The sequence below is a fragment of the Ranitomeya imitator genome, chromosome 10 (genome assembly GCF_032444005.1).
Source record: "Ranitomeya imitator isolate aRanImi1 chromosome 10, aRanImi1.pri, whole genome shotgun sequence".
NCBI lineage: Eukaryota > Metazoa > Chordata > Amphibia > Anura > Dendrobatidae > Ranitomeya > Ranitomeya imitator.
The window spans coordinates 103,547,252-103,562,611 of record NC_091291.1 but is presented as its reverse complement, the minus strand read 5'-3'; the positions used below and the strand labels follow the sequence as shown (position 1 = coordinate 103,562,611).

The 15,360-nt window shown below is 43.2% G+C and overlaps 1 protein-coding gene across 1 annotated transcript in view; it reads right to left on the bottom strand.

The window, feature by feature from the left end:
- Nucleotides 1-15,360, bottom strand: part of NPHP4 (nephrocystin 4) — a 292,383-nt gene that overhangs the window by 95,961 nt on the left and 181,062 nt on the right. The window contains exons 14-17 of the mRNA XM_069742453.1: nt 8,809-8,954; nt 5,318-5,509; nt 4,225-4,409; nt 3,557-3,717 (exon numbers count right to left, since the gene is read on the bottom strand). Coding sequence (XP_069598554.1) covers nt 3,557-3,717; nt 4,225-4,409; nt 5,318-5,509; nt 8,809-8,954 — 684 coding nt within the window. The remainder of the gene's footprint in view (nt 1-3,556; nt 3,718-4,224; nt 4,410-5,317; nt 5,510-8,808; nt 8,955-15,360) is intronic.

Below are 15,360 nucleotides of genomic sequence, written 5' to 3'. Positions count from 1 at the left end.
CCTTGTGACCCTCCACGATCTTGTCTCTGATGGCCTTGGAATGCTCCTTTGTCTTTCCCATGTTGACCATGTATGAGTGCTGTTCACAAGTTTAGGGAGGGTCTTAAATAGTCAGAAAAGGCTGGAAAAAGAGATAATTAATCCAAACATGTGAAGCTCATTGTTCTTTGTGCCTGAACTACTTCTTAATACTTTAGGGGAACCAAACAGAATTCTGGTGGGTTGAGGGGTTGAATAATAAATGACCCATTGAAAAGACTTTTCACAATTTAAAAAAAAAAATAAACAAAGAAATAACATTCTTTTTTGCTGCAGTGCATTTCACACTTCCAGGCTGATCTACAGTCCAAATGTCACAATGCCAATTTAATTCCAAATGTGTAAACCTGCTAAATCTGCAGGGGGTTGAATACTACTTGTAGGCACTGTATATATTAGATGGTGGCCCGATTCTAACGCATCGGGTATTCTAGAATATGTATGTAGTTTATTTATGAAGTTTTCAGAATAATGCAATTCATACACAGGATTCGGCCGGCCGCGCGCGACCAATTGGCGAAGCATGGTTCAAATTCCACACCAATTCGTGTGCGGACTGCAACTGTCACTGATTGTTCGCGGCCGGGCGTGACCAATCAGTGAAGCCAGGGCCGGCTCCTGGTTTTTGAGGGCCCCGGGCGAAAGAGTCTCAGTGGGCCTCCCTCTTTAACATATACCACGATTCATGATGCACAGATACAGCAGAGAAATATAGCACGGCCCACGTAGTATATAACACAGCACACGTAGTATATAACATAGCCACGTAGTATATAGCACAGCCACGTAGTATATAACACAGCACACGTAGTATATAACGCAGCCCACGTAGTATATAACGCAGCCCACGTAGTATATAGCACAGTCATGTAGTATATAACACAGCCCACGTAGTATATAACACAGCCACGTAGTATATAGCACAGACACGTAGTATATTGCCCAGCCACGTAGCATATTGCCCAGCCATGTAGTATATAACACAGACACATAGTATATAGCACAGCCACTTAGTATACTGCCCAGCCACGTAATATATTGCATAGCCACGTAGTATATTGCCCAGCCACGTAATATATTATATAGCCACGTAGTATATTACACAGCCAGTATATAGAAATATGGGCACCATATCCCTGTTAAAAAAAGAATTAAAATAAAAAATAGTTATATACTCACTTTCCGTCGGCCCCCGGATCTAGCCCAGGCGTTTACCGATGGTCCTCGCGAAGCTCCGGTCCCAAGAGTGCATTGCGGTCTCACGAGATGCTGACGCAGAGGTCTCGAGAGACCGCTACGTCATCATCTCGCGAGACCGCAAAGCATGGACCAGACCGTCGCGAGGAGCGGGAAAGGCCTGGGCTGCATCCGGAGCCGACAGAAGGAGAGTATATAATGATTTTTTATTTTTTTTATTATTTTTAACATTAGATCTTTTTACTATTGATGCTGCATAGGCAGCATCAATAGTAAAAGTTGGTCACACAGGGTTAATAGCAGCGTTAACGGAGTGCGTTACACCGCGACATAACGCGGTCCGTTAACGCTGCCATTAACCCTGTGTGAGCGCTGACTGGAGGGGAGTATGGAGCGGGCACTGATGGCAGGGGAGTAGGGAGCGCTCATTTTGCCGCCGGACTGTGCCCATCGCTGATTGGTCGTGGCCGTTTGTCCGCGACCAATCAGCAACTTGGGATTTCCGTGACAGACAAACAGACGGAAGTGACCCTTGGACAATTATGTAGTGGATGCAGTACAGACCAAAATTTGGACACACCTTCTCATGTTTCTGTGTTTTCAGGACTATGAAAATTGTACATTCACACTGAAGGCATCAAAACTACGAATTAACACGTGGAATTATATACTTAACAAAAACGTGTGAAACAACTGAAAATATGTCATATTCTAGGTTCTTCAGTAGCCACCCTTTGCTTTGATGACTGCTTTGCACACTCTTGGCATTCTCTTGATGAGCTTCAAGAGGTACTCACTGGGAATGGTTTTCACTTCACAGGTGTGCCCTGTCAGGTTTAATAAGTGGGATTTCTTGCCTTATAAATGGGGTTGGGACCATCAGTTGTGTTGTGCAGAAGTCTGGTGGATACACAGCGGATAGTCCTACTGAATAGACTGTTAGAATTTGTATTATGGCAAGAAAAAAGCAGCTAAGTAAAGAAAAACGAGTGGCCATCATTACTTTAAGAAATGAAGGTCAGTCAGTCCAAAAAATTGGGCAAACTTTGAAAGTGTCCCCAAGTGCAGTGGCAAAAACCATCAAGTGCTACAAAGAAACTGGCTCACATGAGGACCGCACAAGGAAAGGAAGACCAAGAGTCACCTCTGCTTCTGAGGATAAGTTTATCCGAGTCACCAGCCTCAGAAATTGCAGGTTAACAGCAGCTCAGATTAGAGACCAGGTCAATGCCCCACACAGTTCTAGCAGCAGACATCTCTACATCTGTTAAGAGGAGACTTTGTGCAGCAGGCCTTCATGGTAAAATAGCTGCTAGGAAACCACTGCTAAGGACAGGCAACAAGCAGAAGAGACTTGTTTGGGCTAAAGAACACAAGGAAAGGACATTAGACCAGTGGAAATCAGTGCTTTGGTCTGATGAGTCCAAATTTGAGATCTTTGGTTCCAACCACCGTGTCTTTGTGCGATGCAGAAAAGGTGAACGGATGGACTCTACATGCCTGGTTCCCACCATGAAGCATGGAGGAGGTATGATGGTGTGGGGGTGCTTTGCTGGTGACACTGTTGGGGATTTATTCAAAATTGAAGGCATACTGAAAAAGCATGGCTACCACAGCATCTTGCAGCGGCATGCTATTCCATCCGGTTTGCGTTTAGTTGGACCATCATTTATTTTTTCAACAGGACAATGACCCCAAACACACCTCCAGGCTGTGTAAGGGCTATTTGACCAAGAAGGAGAGTGATGGGGTGCTACGCCAGATGACCTGGCCTCCACAGTCACCAGACCTGAACCCAATCGAGATGGTTTGTTGTGAGCTGGACCGCAGAGTGAAGGAAAAAGGGCCAACAAGTGCTAAGCATCTCTGGGAACTCCTTCAAGATTGTTGGAAGACCGTTCCCGGTGACTACCTCTTGAAGCTCATCAAGAGAATGCTAAGAGTGTGCAAAGCAGTCATCAAAGCAAAAGGTGGCTACTTTGAAGAACCTAGAATATAAGACATAATTTCAGTTGTTTCACACTTTTTTGTTAAGTATATAATTCCACATGTGTTGATTCATAGTTTTGATGCCTTCAGTGTGAATGTCCAATTTCCATAGTCAAGAAAATACAAAAAAATCTCAAAATGAGAAGGTGTGTCCAAACGTTTGGTCTGTACTGTATATATATATATATATATATATATATATATATATATATATATATATATATATATATTTATATTTGTTAGACTGCTGTTATAAATGTGCCCGTTGTAGTTGTCAGATCCCTCCTACATGACGTTTTGGAGAATATAGACATCACGAGTGACATCTCACCTTCATCTCTACAGCAGCGGATCCAATAAGGAGCAGGGACTGCCCATCCCAAATATCAATCTGAAGGGTCTGAAGAGCCAAATAACGTACAAACCACCTTTGTTCTCCAGGTTTGAGGAATCCAGGATCCACCGTGTACTTCAGCTGATACCCAGGTGACTCTATATAAGCAGAAGATACAAATATATTTACGATCAGTCATCTCCAACTAAGACATGCAACAATTTATATCACTTAGAACTTCCATGAAGCCGACCAGTGGGAGGCTGCAGGACCACAGGCTGGTGGTAATCATTGATCCCTGGTGATTTAATCGACAGGACATGCCCCAGTCAGCTGATAGACAGCGAGTGAATATTTAGGGAAGACAAAACGTTAAAGGGGTTGTCTCACTGCAGACTGCCCCTTTATTATAAGAGCAATCATAGTGATCGGCTGCTCACTGCAGTGGCCACTAAAGGATAAATGTGGGATTACATGCCAACATTCACTTTAATGGCTGTCTATGTCTGCAGAGCCCATTTTCTCAGATTCCAGGATCCCATTTTCGGGATCATAGTGGATCCCAATTGGTTGGATCTCCAAGGATCAGTTATTTCCTATCATATGGATAGGGGAAAAGTTCCATTTTAGATTAATAAACCCGAACATACACGAGTCACACCTACCGGGGTTTAATAAGCCATCTTTGTCGATCTGAACCAAGAGTCGTGCCGGTGTATCAGAACGCGACTTCGTAGTAGAATTAATCTGCACAAGCTGCAGGCGAGGGGTGGTCACCGGCAGAAAGCGGTAAAACTGGAAGGTGAAGTAAATCGTTTGGGGCCAATTGATTGAAAAATCATCCAGGACGCTATAAAAATAACACCATGATTAGCCCGTACCACTCAACACCACACAGTGCAGACATTTCTATGGGGTCGTCTGTTCATCCCAAACATTGGTGACATAACCGTCAGAGATTTGATCAGGTCACCCAACTTTCCCAGGATTCTGCATAGTAACCCAGCTTAGGATCTGTTGACATTATATCAGGGTTTCCGGTATTTATTATGGGAAGTAAACTGCACTATATTGTCATATTCCTGCTGTCAAAAACTCCAGAAAAAAAAGTGTCATGTCTACTAACAATAGATATTTTTTTTTTTTAAATTGCCACCGGTCTTGAGATATTAGGGAGAACCGGTCACCAAATACTTCATGTTGAAGGTCCTCTCTATAATGTTTTTTTTTCTTGTTTACAGCTTGTTGCCTAGGAGACAGACCACCGCTGTTGTCTAGCATGTAAGCACTGCGCTGAAGCCCACCAAGATTAGGAGGTAATGCTTCCCTCCTCCAGCGATCCCGCCAACTTTAAAGCAAAGCTTGCAAGCACTGAACTCGTTCTGCTGTCTGGAAGGTGGTCGGTGTCCAAGGCAACGAGCTGGAAATAAAACAAAGTCTTAATATCTCAAGGACAGCTGAAAATTTTACTGGGTCGTAAATTGCAAAATTGCTTGTATTTCCAAGCTCTATCTGGACGACAACCATTTCTGACGATGGGAATAACCCTTTCATGGGATCACACGGACTCCACAGAACACCAGCTATGTAGATGGACAGCAGTGTGATCCTAATGTCAGGATCCATCCTGGAGGTGATAAATAATGAATCATTATTTATTATGATTAATCATTGTCCGGATCACCGCGCTGTCGCCAGCTCCATATTCAGACTGTAGAAAAGCGCACTGATCAGACACGCGGGGATGTCGCCTCTCACCTGCTGAAGGCAAGAAACTGCAGGATGATTTCATTACACTGCAGATAATCGGCTTCTTCCCGCTGGGGATTAAAGTTCACCGGACTGGATGGATCAACCACTTCCGCTACCTCGTTATTGCAGTCGCTAATTTCGGGGAATCCAGCGGAGTGGAGACGTGCCATGTCGGCTCGAGACAGGACGGACGTGGTGCTGGAAGAGAGAAAGGGGCGCCATTCATCTCATGTTCTCATATGCCAACATATCCTGACGGCGAGACGAGAGGAATAAAACTAGATGTAATCCTGGCTCCGCCATCAGATCTCACGCGGCCATATCTGCTTGGTGGTCCGAAGGGCAGCTGACAACGTCAGTATGTGCAAAGACCACCTGATGGGTGATATCAGTCACAAGGCATGGAAGCAGTGGAAGAACCCACCAGCCTTGGCAGGATCAGACAATGGCGGGTTGTGCAGAAGTACCACCACCAACCATTAATGGCAGATGATGGTGATCGGGCAGCGGACCTACAGATGGGCGTCCACCACTAGGCTCCGGTGTGGGGCAAAGGGGTCTACAGGGACCCTCGGTTCTAATGTAGACCAGGTCTAATCAATGGCCATGTGGTGCAAGTAACGTAAATAGGGCTGGGGGGCACCTTCAAGCACAGTATTAAGTATCTCATCCACATGTTCAATGCAAATATTTGAAAACTTTTTTTTTTTACCCACTGAGCCAGTCACATATCAAAATGCCAAAACTTTTACATAAGAGCACCATTGCCATAAACCTGTCATATCCGATCAGGCCGGTGGCAGGACTCCAGCACAAGCATTACCTGGGTGTAAATGTCTGAGCAAAATTAACACAATTTATCACCTTAATTGTGTTCCCATCCCTTTAATGTTATCTAGGGAAAATGATGAACGGCTGGAGTAAAGTAAGGAAATCCGTGGATAGTTTCCATAATTAGTTTCTTTTATTCATCTTCTTAACAATTAATAAGTGAGGGGAAAAAAAACAGCTGTACGGCTAATCACAAAGGCAAAGTAATATCTGGCTATGCATCACGTTTGCAGCAGGTTATAACAGCTAGAGGGGCTCCACTAAGTACTAAAGACCCTTATCACAAAAGGGGTGAGACTGCTGTAGTCAGTAAAAGTGGATGTTGTGCTGAATTTGGGGAAACCACTTTTTTATATTAGTTGTTTTGAGATATTTTCATTTTTCTTCTTTCATTGGTTTATTGGATTCAGCAGAAAGTTTATATATTTTGCCATTAATCAAATTTACAATGGGGGATAAATAATTTTGATTTGAAGCCAGAATCCCTGTCTGAGAAGAGTCCGCACAGGCCCCGTGCAGAGAACCTCAAGTAGGCTACGTGCGCACGTTGAGTATTCGCTTGCAGAAATTTCTGCATGCCTCGGCATTCAAAACGCTGCAGAAAAACAGCGCGTTTTTGCTGCGTTTTCATACAGCAATGAATGCTTTTTCGAGCTAAAGAAAGATTTTTTTTTTTAAAGTTTTGTGATGTAATTTCTTGGTTCAACACCACCTTTTTCATGCTGATGTAGTAGTAGAGCCTGGTATCAAGCAACTGTCATTGACAACTAGCTCTAGGCTTAGTAACTGGTCGTTAAGGTGAGCATAATGTTTTTTTTATTTTTATTTGAATATGTATGTAATTTTACTTATTAGTGACAGCAGACGTAGCCCGATGGGAGCAGTAGTCCCATCGGCCAACGCCTGCGGGTCACAGTCACAGCTACGGGGTCACGCTGACATCTGACAACATGATCCCGCAGCACTGTGACCGACAGTACCGGCGCCAGTGTTTCCCACGCTGTCACACAGATGACAGCGTGGGAAACACCATAGGAAGCCGGTAAAATGCAAAACATAAACTCAGCAAATCCGCAAACACTTTTATACCTGTGTTTTTCCTGAGGATTTGACTGACTCAATTGAAGTGAATGGGTGCAGAAACGCTACAGAAACGCACAAAGAATTGACATGCTGCAGAAAAAACGCACTGCAAATACTTAAGGAAAATTACTGGTCATGTGCACAACAATTCAGAATTGTCATTAAATAAGTTTACATAAGGATTCCATAGCGTTTTGGGCTCATTTCCATGGGGAAAAAACGCTGGGGAAAATGCATCAAAATTGCACATAGCCTAAGTGGTTCAGTATGGACAATAGCTGTTTTGTTTGACTGAGCTGGGGCTAGTTCAGCAGTGTATGAGTAGCCAGGATCTGTTCCATTTAGTTAGCGCCTGGACAAGGCTAGGGATTTAGGTTTCCGATTTTGTTTTGGTGCTGTGCAACCTGTGGAAAGAAATAAAAACTGCATGTGTTTGGACCAGAATTGCATTGCCTGTGTGAACCCTACCTCAGACCTAATGCCTACCAAAACGAGTGAATCCCTACAATTGGTGGAGAATGCGGGCATGAAGTTCCAGAGAGCACAGGCGATTGGAGTGTAAGGATTGGATGTCCTGTATAAAGATGACTACAGTGTTGCAGACAGTCTGAAAGCATGGAAGAGCTATCCTACCGGAAGGTGACATTGCCGTGATGGCATGGAGTCACTGGTGCAGCTCAGGGGAGCGCTGAGAGATGGGAGCCGCCTCTTTAAGTGGGAGTGATCAAGGACTTGTTGCATGCTATGGGACTTTGGGGCTTTAGTGGTAGCACCCAATAGTCTGGTATACTGCCAGAGTCGGCTGTGGTGACATGTTTTTTTCCTTTGTGTGTATTCGAACAACACAAAAAAAAACAGGAAAAAAAGGCAAATTGGATATAATTTCACCCTAAACCCTCAAAATGGGCAGGACAGCATTGTTGGCACCCTAAACTTAAAATTTAATTGCACACCCTTTAGAATAAATACAGTAGCTTGCAAAAGTATTCACCCCCTTGGCATTTTCCATGTTTTGTAATCTAACAACCTGGAATTTCCCTGTTTTTTCAGGGTTTGCACCGGTTCACGTAAATTTTTTTGTTAAGCAAACAACAAATAGGAAAAAATAACTGAAAACTTCAGTATATATAACTATTCATCCCCCTAAATTCAGTACTTTGTAAAGCCTCCTTTTGCGACAACTACAATTGCAAATCGCTTTGGATAATTCTCTATGAGCTTTCCATATCTTGCCACTGGGATTTTTGCCCATTCCTCAAGGCCAAAATGCTCCAGCTCCATCACATTAGATGGTTTCCTCTGGTGAACAGCAATCTTCAAGTCTGACCAAATATTCTCTATTGGATTAAGGTCTGGGCTTTGACTAGGACCCTGCAAAACATTTACAGGTTTCCCCTTAAACCACTCGCGTGTTGCTTTAGCAGTATGCTTTGGGTCATTGTCTTGTTGGAAGGTGAATCTCCGTCCAAGTCTCAAATCACTGACAAACAGGTTTTGCTCAAGAATATCCCCCTATTTTTTGCACTATCCATCTTTTGTGGTCTCTATATACATTACTGCCAGTAGTGGGGGCATAGTCTTACCTTCCAGTCTGTGTTCCCATAGCCACAATAGGGGCATGGACAGGAGAAAATACAAGCTCTTGCAGATGGTCGGCAATGGACGGCTCTTGATTACTTTTAGCCAGATCTGCTTCGAGGTGCGTTATTCCACTGGCATAAGGGATTTCCTGTAGATGTGAGAAAAGTGGTAGACAATAAAGCAGGACTCTAACACTATATTAGCGACCCAATATGGAAAACGGAGAAGGAGTTCCAGCTTCTGGTAAAATATCAAATGTAGTCTATATTCCATCAAGGTTTAAAAAAAATCAGAGACAGGATGGTCGGCAAGCAACGCGTTTCGAACACCGTTGTTCTTTGTCAAGCTTAATGAACAGCCATGTTCGAAACGCGTTGCTTGCCGATTATCCGGTCTCTGATTTTTTAAACCTTGATGGAATAAAGACTACATTTGATATTTCACCAGAAGCTGGAACTCCTTCTCCTTTTTCTACATTTGCCAACACGAGTGGTCGGCTCATGGTTCCATGCATACTGGATCCCTATTTTCCCCAATGGTGAGCTGGCATTACTTTCTTTTTCTTGCCATTAACTACCCGATGCCTATGTACAGTAATGTAAACATAAGGATGAATGACCTCGGGGAGATCAAAACATCCAACACCGTGGAGACACCATAAAACGCCTAGTAAAAGGCACTGCTCCTAATAGCCAGTTTCCTACTCCACACTGATGAGGGGCAAATACCCCGAAACAGCTGTCTGTGGATGGATACCATGTTTTAGAATAGGTGGTTTTCCTTTTTGGATGCTGCCCTTCCCGTGGTTGTTCCTTCCCGGTGAAAGACTTGGCTATTTATTGCTTGCGTTGAGAAACACGTGATGGTGTCTCCGCGGCTTTTCTATATGTACAGTAATGTGCTTCTTCCTTCAGGCTATTCAAACAGTTAGTAGCCATCTGCCAGCCATCATGGTCAGCCATACTGGTTCTAATGGAGCTGCATTTTCTGTCACTTGGTCACTGATAATTTCACCCTTTCTATAAGAGGTTTTGCCATACGTCCTGGATTATATATACGATCTGATAACACCCAGCACTTTCTAGCTCTGTCTGCTCAGGAAGCGGGACTTTGCACTATACTACAGCAGCGTCAGATCAAAGTCACGATACTAGGACATTCATGTAATCCCTGGTACTGTACTACATGGACAGCACGTGTAATACGGAGTCAGAAAAGGACACTAAATGTCAGAGTCATCTACATAAGTGTTTTAAACCTCTTCTTACAAGAACCAAGGCAGGTAATTGGGAAAAATGGTTTTCTGCATTAGAAAACAATAGAAATGAAAATGATTAACTAGAGGTTGCAGTGTTAGATAAAACATTATGCAAATTACATTTAAATATGTATCTGCGCAAGTGATGCGGTGTGTGACTTCTGACACATTCAGTTACCTGCATACATATGATTTGCATCTATAATGTTAAAGCAAACCCGATTTATAAGAATTCAGGGTGTTCTGCTATTCTTTTTTTAAATTGTATGTTAGAAAATATTATGATACAAAAAACCCATCCACTGCAAAAGGGATTAAGTCTGATCAATGGAAAGTTCAACTAGTGAATCCACACCAGAATATCCGGACTTTGGTCTCCTGCCCCTCTTCATCTGCTAGACCACACATATCAAACTCTGGCCAGCAGGCCAGACTCGGCCCCCGACGTAGAACAGGTCCCACACGGCATCGCACTTTCAACTGTATCGGCATCCCCTGCTTTGGCTCTGACCTGATTCTGTCTCTTCCTTCTGGTACTTCTGCAAGAAGTGGTACTGACCTGTTGATGCTCCTCTGACTCTGTGTTTGGAATTTCCCTTGGTACTACGCTACGCTCTGGTATCAACTCGGCTTGTTTAGCTATTTGGCTGCCACCTGGTGGTAGCCTCGCTGCAGTTCCGCTGGTCTGCTCTGAGCAGGATTTCAGCCCTCTTGCCACTCTGCTGCCATCTAGTGGAGTCTGCATTTACCTGCAGTGCTACAGCGTGTTAAATATTAATTATTCTTATTTTTATTCTGTACCGAGCACATGGTTTCTTGCTGACACTATCAAAAGCTATTTCTGTGTATGTAGCTCAGAGTATAAGTTAACTCCATATACAGAAGACACGTGATCAGTGTTGAACATATATAAACGTCTCTTAGGAGGGGGTGGGGGCTTTTTGTCACGTGGGACGGTCACCTCCCTTCCTTCACCATCATTCTCCATGGACATGGGACAAGACACGAGGAACAACAGCTGTTAGCTACTCCATGCCATGATGAACTTCACACAGACAGATGACTTTTACCATTCTACCTTTTAAAGATGAGTAACGAGAAAAGCGCTGATATTTACACATGGACACTCTGTTTGTAATTGTTTCATCTACCTTTTATGTTTTTGCTGCGATGGTGGATAACTCAATAAACCACTATACTTTCGTCAGAATATCATGACATTTTTCTTTTAAGAATAACGCACCTGGTTAAGTCTTGATTAGATATTTTTGCGCAATAACGATTTTTAACACAGCGTGACAGCTACCATTTTTTGGCACAAGGTTAGAGGAGGCTGGGTTTTTATAAAGCTGGAAATTTGCATCACCTGGCTTTTCCTAACAATGGTAGTGAACAAGCCATAACCCTAACAGGCTAATTAAGGTTTAAAACCTTGGTCAAAGGTATCTGAGCACACAAGTCTCCAAGAGTGCCCAAATATTTGCTTTGTCCCAATTTCCTTTTTGTTTTTTGTTTTTAATGTAAAAGATGAACATATACAGTGGGGGAAATAAGTATTTGATCCCTTGCTGATTTAGTAAGTTTGCCCACTGACAAAGACATGAACAGTCTATCATTTTGAGGGTCGGTTAATTTTAATATTGAGAGATGGAATATCAAAAATAAAATCCAGAAAATCACATTGTATAAATTATATCAATTTATTTGCATTTTGCAGTGAGAAATAAGTATTTGATCCCCTACCAACCATTACGAGTTCTGGCTCCTACAGACCAGTTTGATGCTCCTAATCAACTTGTTACCTGCATTATAGACAGCTGTCTTACATAGTCACCTTTATAAAAGACTCCTGTCCACAGACTCAATTAATCAGTCAGACTCTAACCTCTACAACATGGGCAAGACCAAAGAGCTTTATAGGGATTTCAGGGACAAGATCATAGACCTGCACAAAGCTGGAATGGGCTACAAAACCATAAGTAAGTAATACGCTGGGTGAGAAGGAGACAACTGTTGGTGCAACAGTAAGAAAATGGAAGAAATACAAAATGACTTTCAGTCGACATCGATCTGGGCACCATGCAAAATCTCACCTCATGGGGTATCCTTGATCATGAGGAAGGTGATAGGTCAGCCTAAAACTACACAGGGGAACTTGTTAATGATCTCAAGGCAGCTGGGACCACAGTCACCAAGAAAACCATTGGTAACACATTACGCTGTAAAGTTTTAAAATCCTGCTGTGCCTGCACGGTCCCCCTGCACCAGAATGCACATGGGCAGGCCGGTCTGAAGTTTGCCAATGAACACCTGGATGACTCTGCGAGTGATTGTGAGAAGGTGCTGTGGTCAGATGAGACAAAAATTGAGGTCCATGGCATTAACTCAACTTGCCGTGTTTGGAGGAAGAGAAATGCTGCCTATGACCCAAAGAACACAATCACCACTGTTTTGGGGACGTTTCTCTAAGGGCACAGAACTACTTCACCGCATCAATTGGAAAATGGATGAAGCAATGTAAAGTAAAATCCTGAGTGACAACCTCTTTCCCTCCATCAGGACATTAAAAATGGGTCTTGGCTGGGTCTTCCAGCAAAACGATGACCCAAAATATACAGCCAAGGCAACAAAAGAGTGGCTCAAAAAGAAGCATGTTAAGGTCATGGAGTGGCCTAGCCAGTCTCCAGACCCTAATCCCATAGAAAACTTATGGAGGGAGTTGAAGCTCCGAGTTGCCAAGTGACAGCCTCAAAATCTGAATGATTTCGAGATGATCAGCAAAGAAGAGTGGACCAAAATTCCTCCTGACATGTGGGCAAACCTCATCATCAACGCCAAAAAACGTCTGACTGCTGGGCTCACAACAAGGGTTTTGCCACCAAGTATTAAGTGTCGTTTGCCAGAGGGATCAAATACTTACTGCAAATTGCAAATAAATTTATAAGATTTATACAATGTGAATTTCTGGATTTTATTTTTGATATTCTATCTCTCAATGTTAACATTAACCTACCCTCAAAATTATGGACTGTTCATGTCTTTGTCAGTGGTCAAACTTTCAAAATCAGCAAGGGATCAAATAACTATTATATATATATATATATATATATATATATATATATATATATATATATATACAGACCGAAAGTTTGGACACACCTTCTCATTTAAAGATTTTTCTGTATTTTCATGACTATGAAAATTGTAAATTCATACTGAAGGCATCAAAACTATGAAGTAACACATGTGGAATTATATACTTAACAAAAAAGTGTGACACAACTGAAAATATGTCTTATATTCTAGGTTCTTCAAAGTAGCCACCTTTTGCTTTGATGACTGCTTTGCACACTCTTGGCATTTTCTTGATGAGCTTCAAGAGGTTGTCACCGGAAATGGTTTTCACTTCACAGATGTGCCCTGTCAGGTTTTAATAAGTGGGATTTCTTGCCTTATAAATGGGGTTGGGACCATCAGTTGTGTTGAACAGAAGTCTGGTGGACACACAGCTGATAGTCCTACTGAATAGACTGTTAGAATTTGCATTATGGCAAGAAAAAAGCAGCTAAGTAAAGAAAAATGAGTGGCCATCATTACTTTAAGAAATGAAGGTCAGTCAATCCGAAAAATTGGGAAAACTTTCAAAGTGTCCCCAAGTGCAGTTGCAAAAACCATCAAGTGCTACAAAGAAAATGGCTCACATGAGGACCTCTGTTGTGAATTCTGTGGTCAAGCTCCCTCCTGTGGTCATGAGTGGTACTTCGGCTGGTTCTGTCTATGAGCTTCCTCTGGTGGATGTGAGTGGGGCTGCGGCTTCTGAGTTTCCTTCCTCAGGTGACGAGGTTAAGTTGTTAGGTGCTGCTCTATTTAACTCCACCTAGTTCTTTGTTCCTGGCCTCCAGTCAATGTTCCAGTATTGGTCTAGCTCTCTCCTGGATCGTTCTTGTGGCCTGTCTGCCCTGCATAAGCTAAGTTTTGCTTGTGTTACTTTTGTTTGCTATATTTTCTGTCCAGCTTGCTATATTGGTTTTTCTTGCTTGCTGGAAGCTCTGAGACGCAGAGGAAGCACCTCCGTACCGTTAGTCGGTGCGGAGGGTCTTTTTGCCCCCTCTGTGTGGTTGTTTGTAGGTTTTTGTGCTGACCGCAAAGCTATCTTTCCTATCCTCGGTCTATTCAGTAAGTCGGGCCTCACTTTGCTAAAATCTATGTAATCTCTGTGTTTGTATTTTCATCTTAACTCACAGTCATTATATGTGGGGGGCTGCCTTTTCCTTTGGGGAATTTCTCTGAGGCAAGGTAGGCTTATTTTTCTATCTTCAGGGCTAGCTAGTTTCTCAGACTGTGCCGAGTTGCATAGGGAGCGTTAGGAGCAATCCACGGCTACCTCTAGTGTGGTATGATAGCATTAGGGATTGCGGTCAGCAGAGTTCCCACGTCTCAGAGCTCGTCCTATGTTGGTAACTATCAGGTCACTTTGCGTGCTCTTAACCACTAGGTCCATTGTGGTTCTGAATCACCTGTTCATAACAGACCTCCCCAGGAAAGGAAGACCAAGAGTCACCTCTGCTTCTGAGGATAACTTTATCCGAGTCACCAGCCTCAGAAATCACAGGTTAACAGCAGCTCAGATTAGACACCAGGTCAATGCCACACAGAGTTCTAGCAGCAGACACATCTCTATAACAACTGTTAAGAGGAGACTTTGTGCAGCAGGCCTTCATGGTAAATAGCTGCTAGGAAACCACTGCTAAGGACAGGCAACAAGCAGAAGAGACTTGTTTGGGCTAAAGAACACAAGGAATGGACATTAGACCAGTAGAAATCTGTGCTTTGGTCTGATGGGTCCAAATTTGAGATCTTTGGTTCCAACCACCGTGTCTTTGTGCGATGCAGAAAAGGTGAACGGATGGACCCTACATGCCTGGTTCCCACCGTGAAGCATGGAGGAGGAGGTGTGATGGTGTGGGGGTGCTTTGCTGGTGAAACTGTTGGGGATTTATTCAAAACTGAAGGCATACTGAACCAGCATGGCTACCACAGCATCTTGCACTGGCATGCTATTCTATCCTGTTTGCGTTTAGTTGGATTTATTTTTCAACAGGAAAATGAGCCCAAACCTGAAGGCTGTGTGAGGGCTATTTGACCAAGAAGGAGAGTGATGGGGTGCTACGCCAGATGACCTGGCCTCCACAGTCATCAAACCTGAACCCAATCGAGATGGTTTGGGGTGAGCTGGACCGCAGAGTGAAGGCAAAAGGGCCAACAAGTGCTAAGCATCTCTGGGACTTCAAGATTG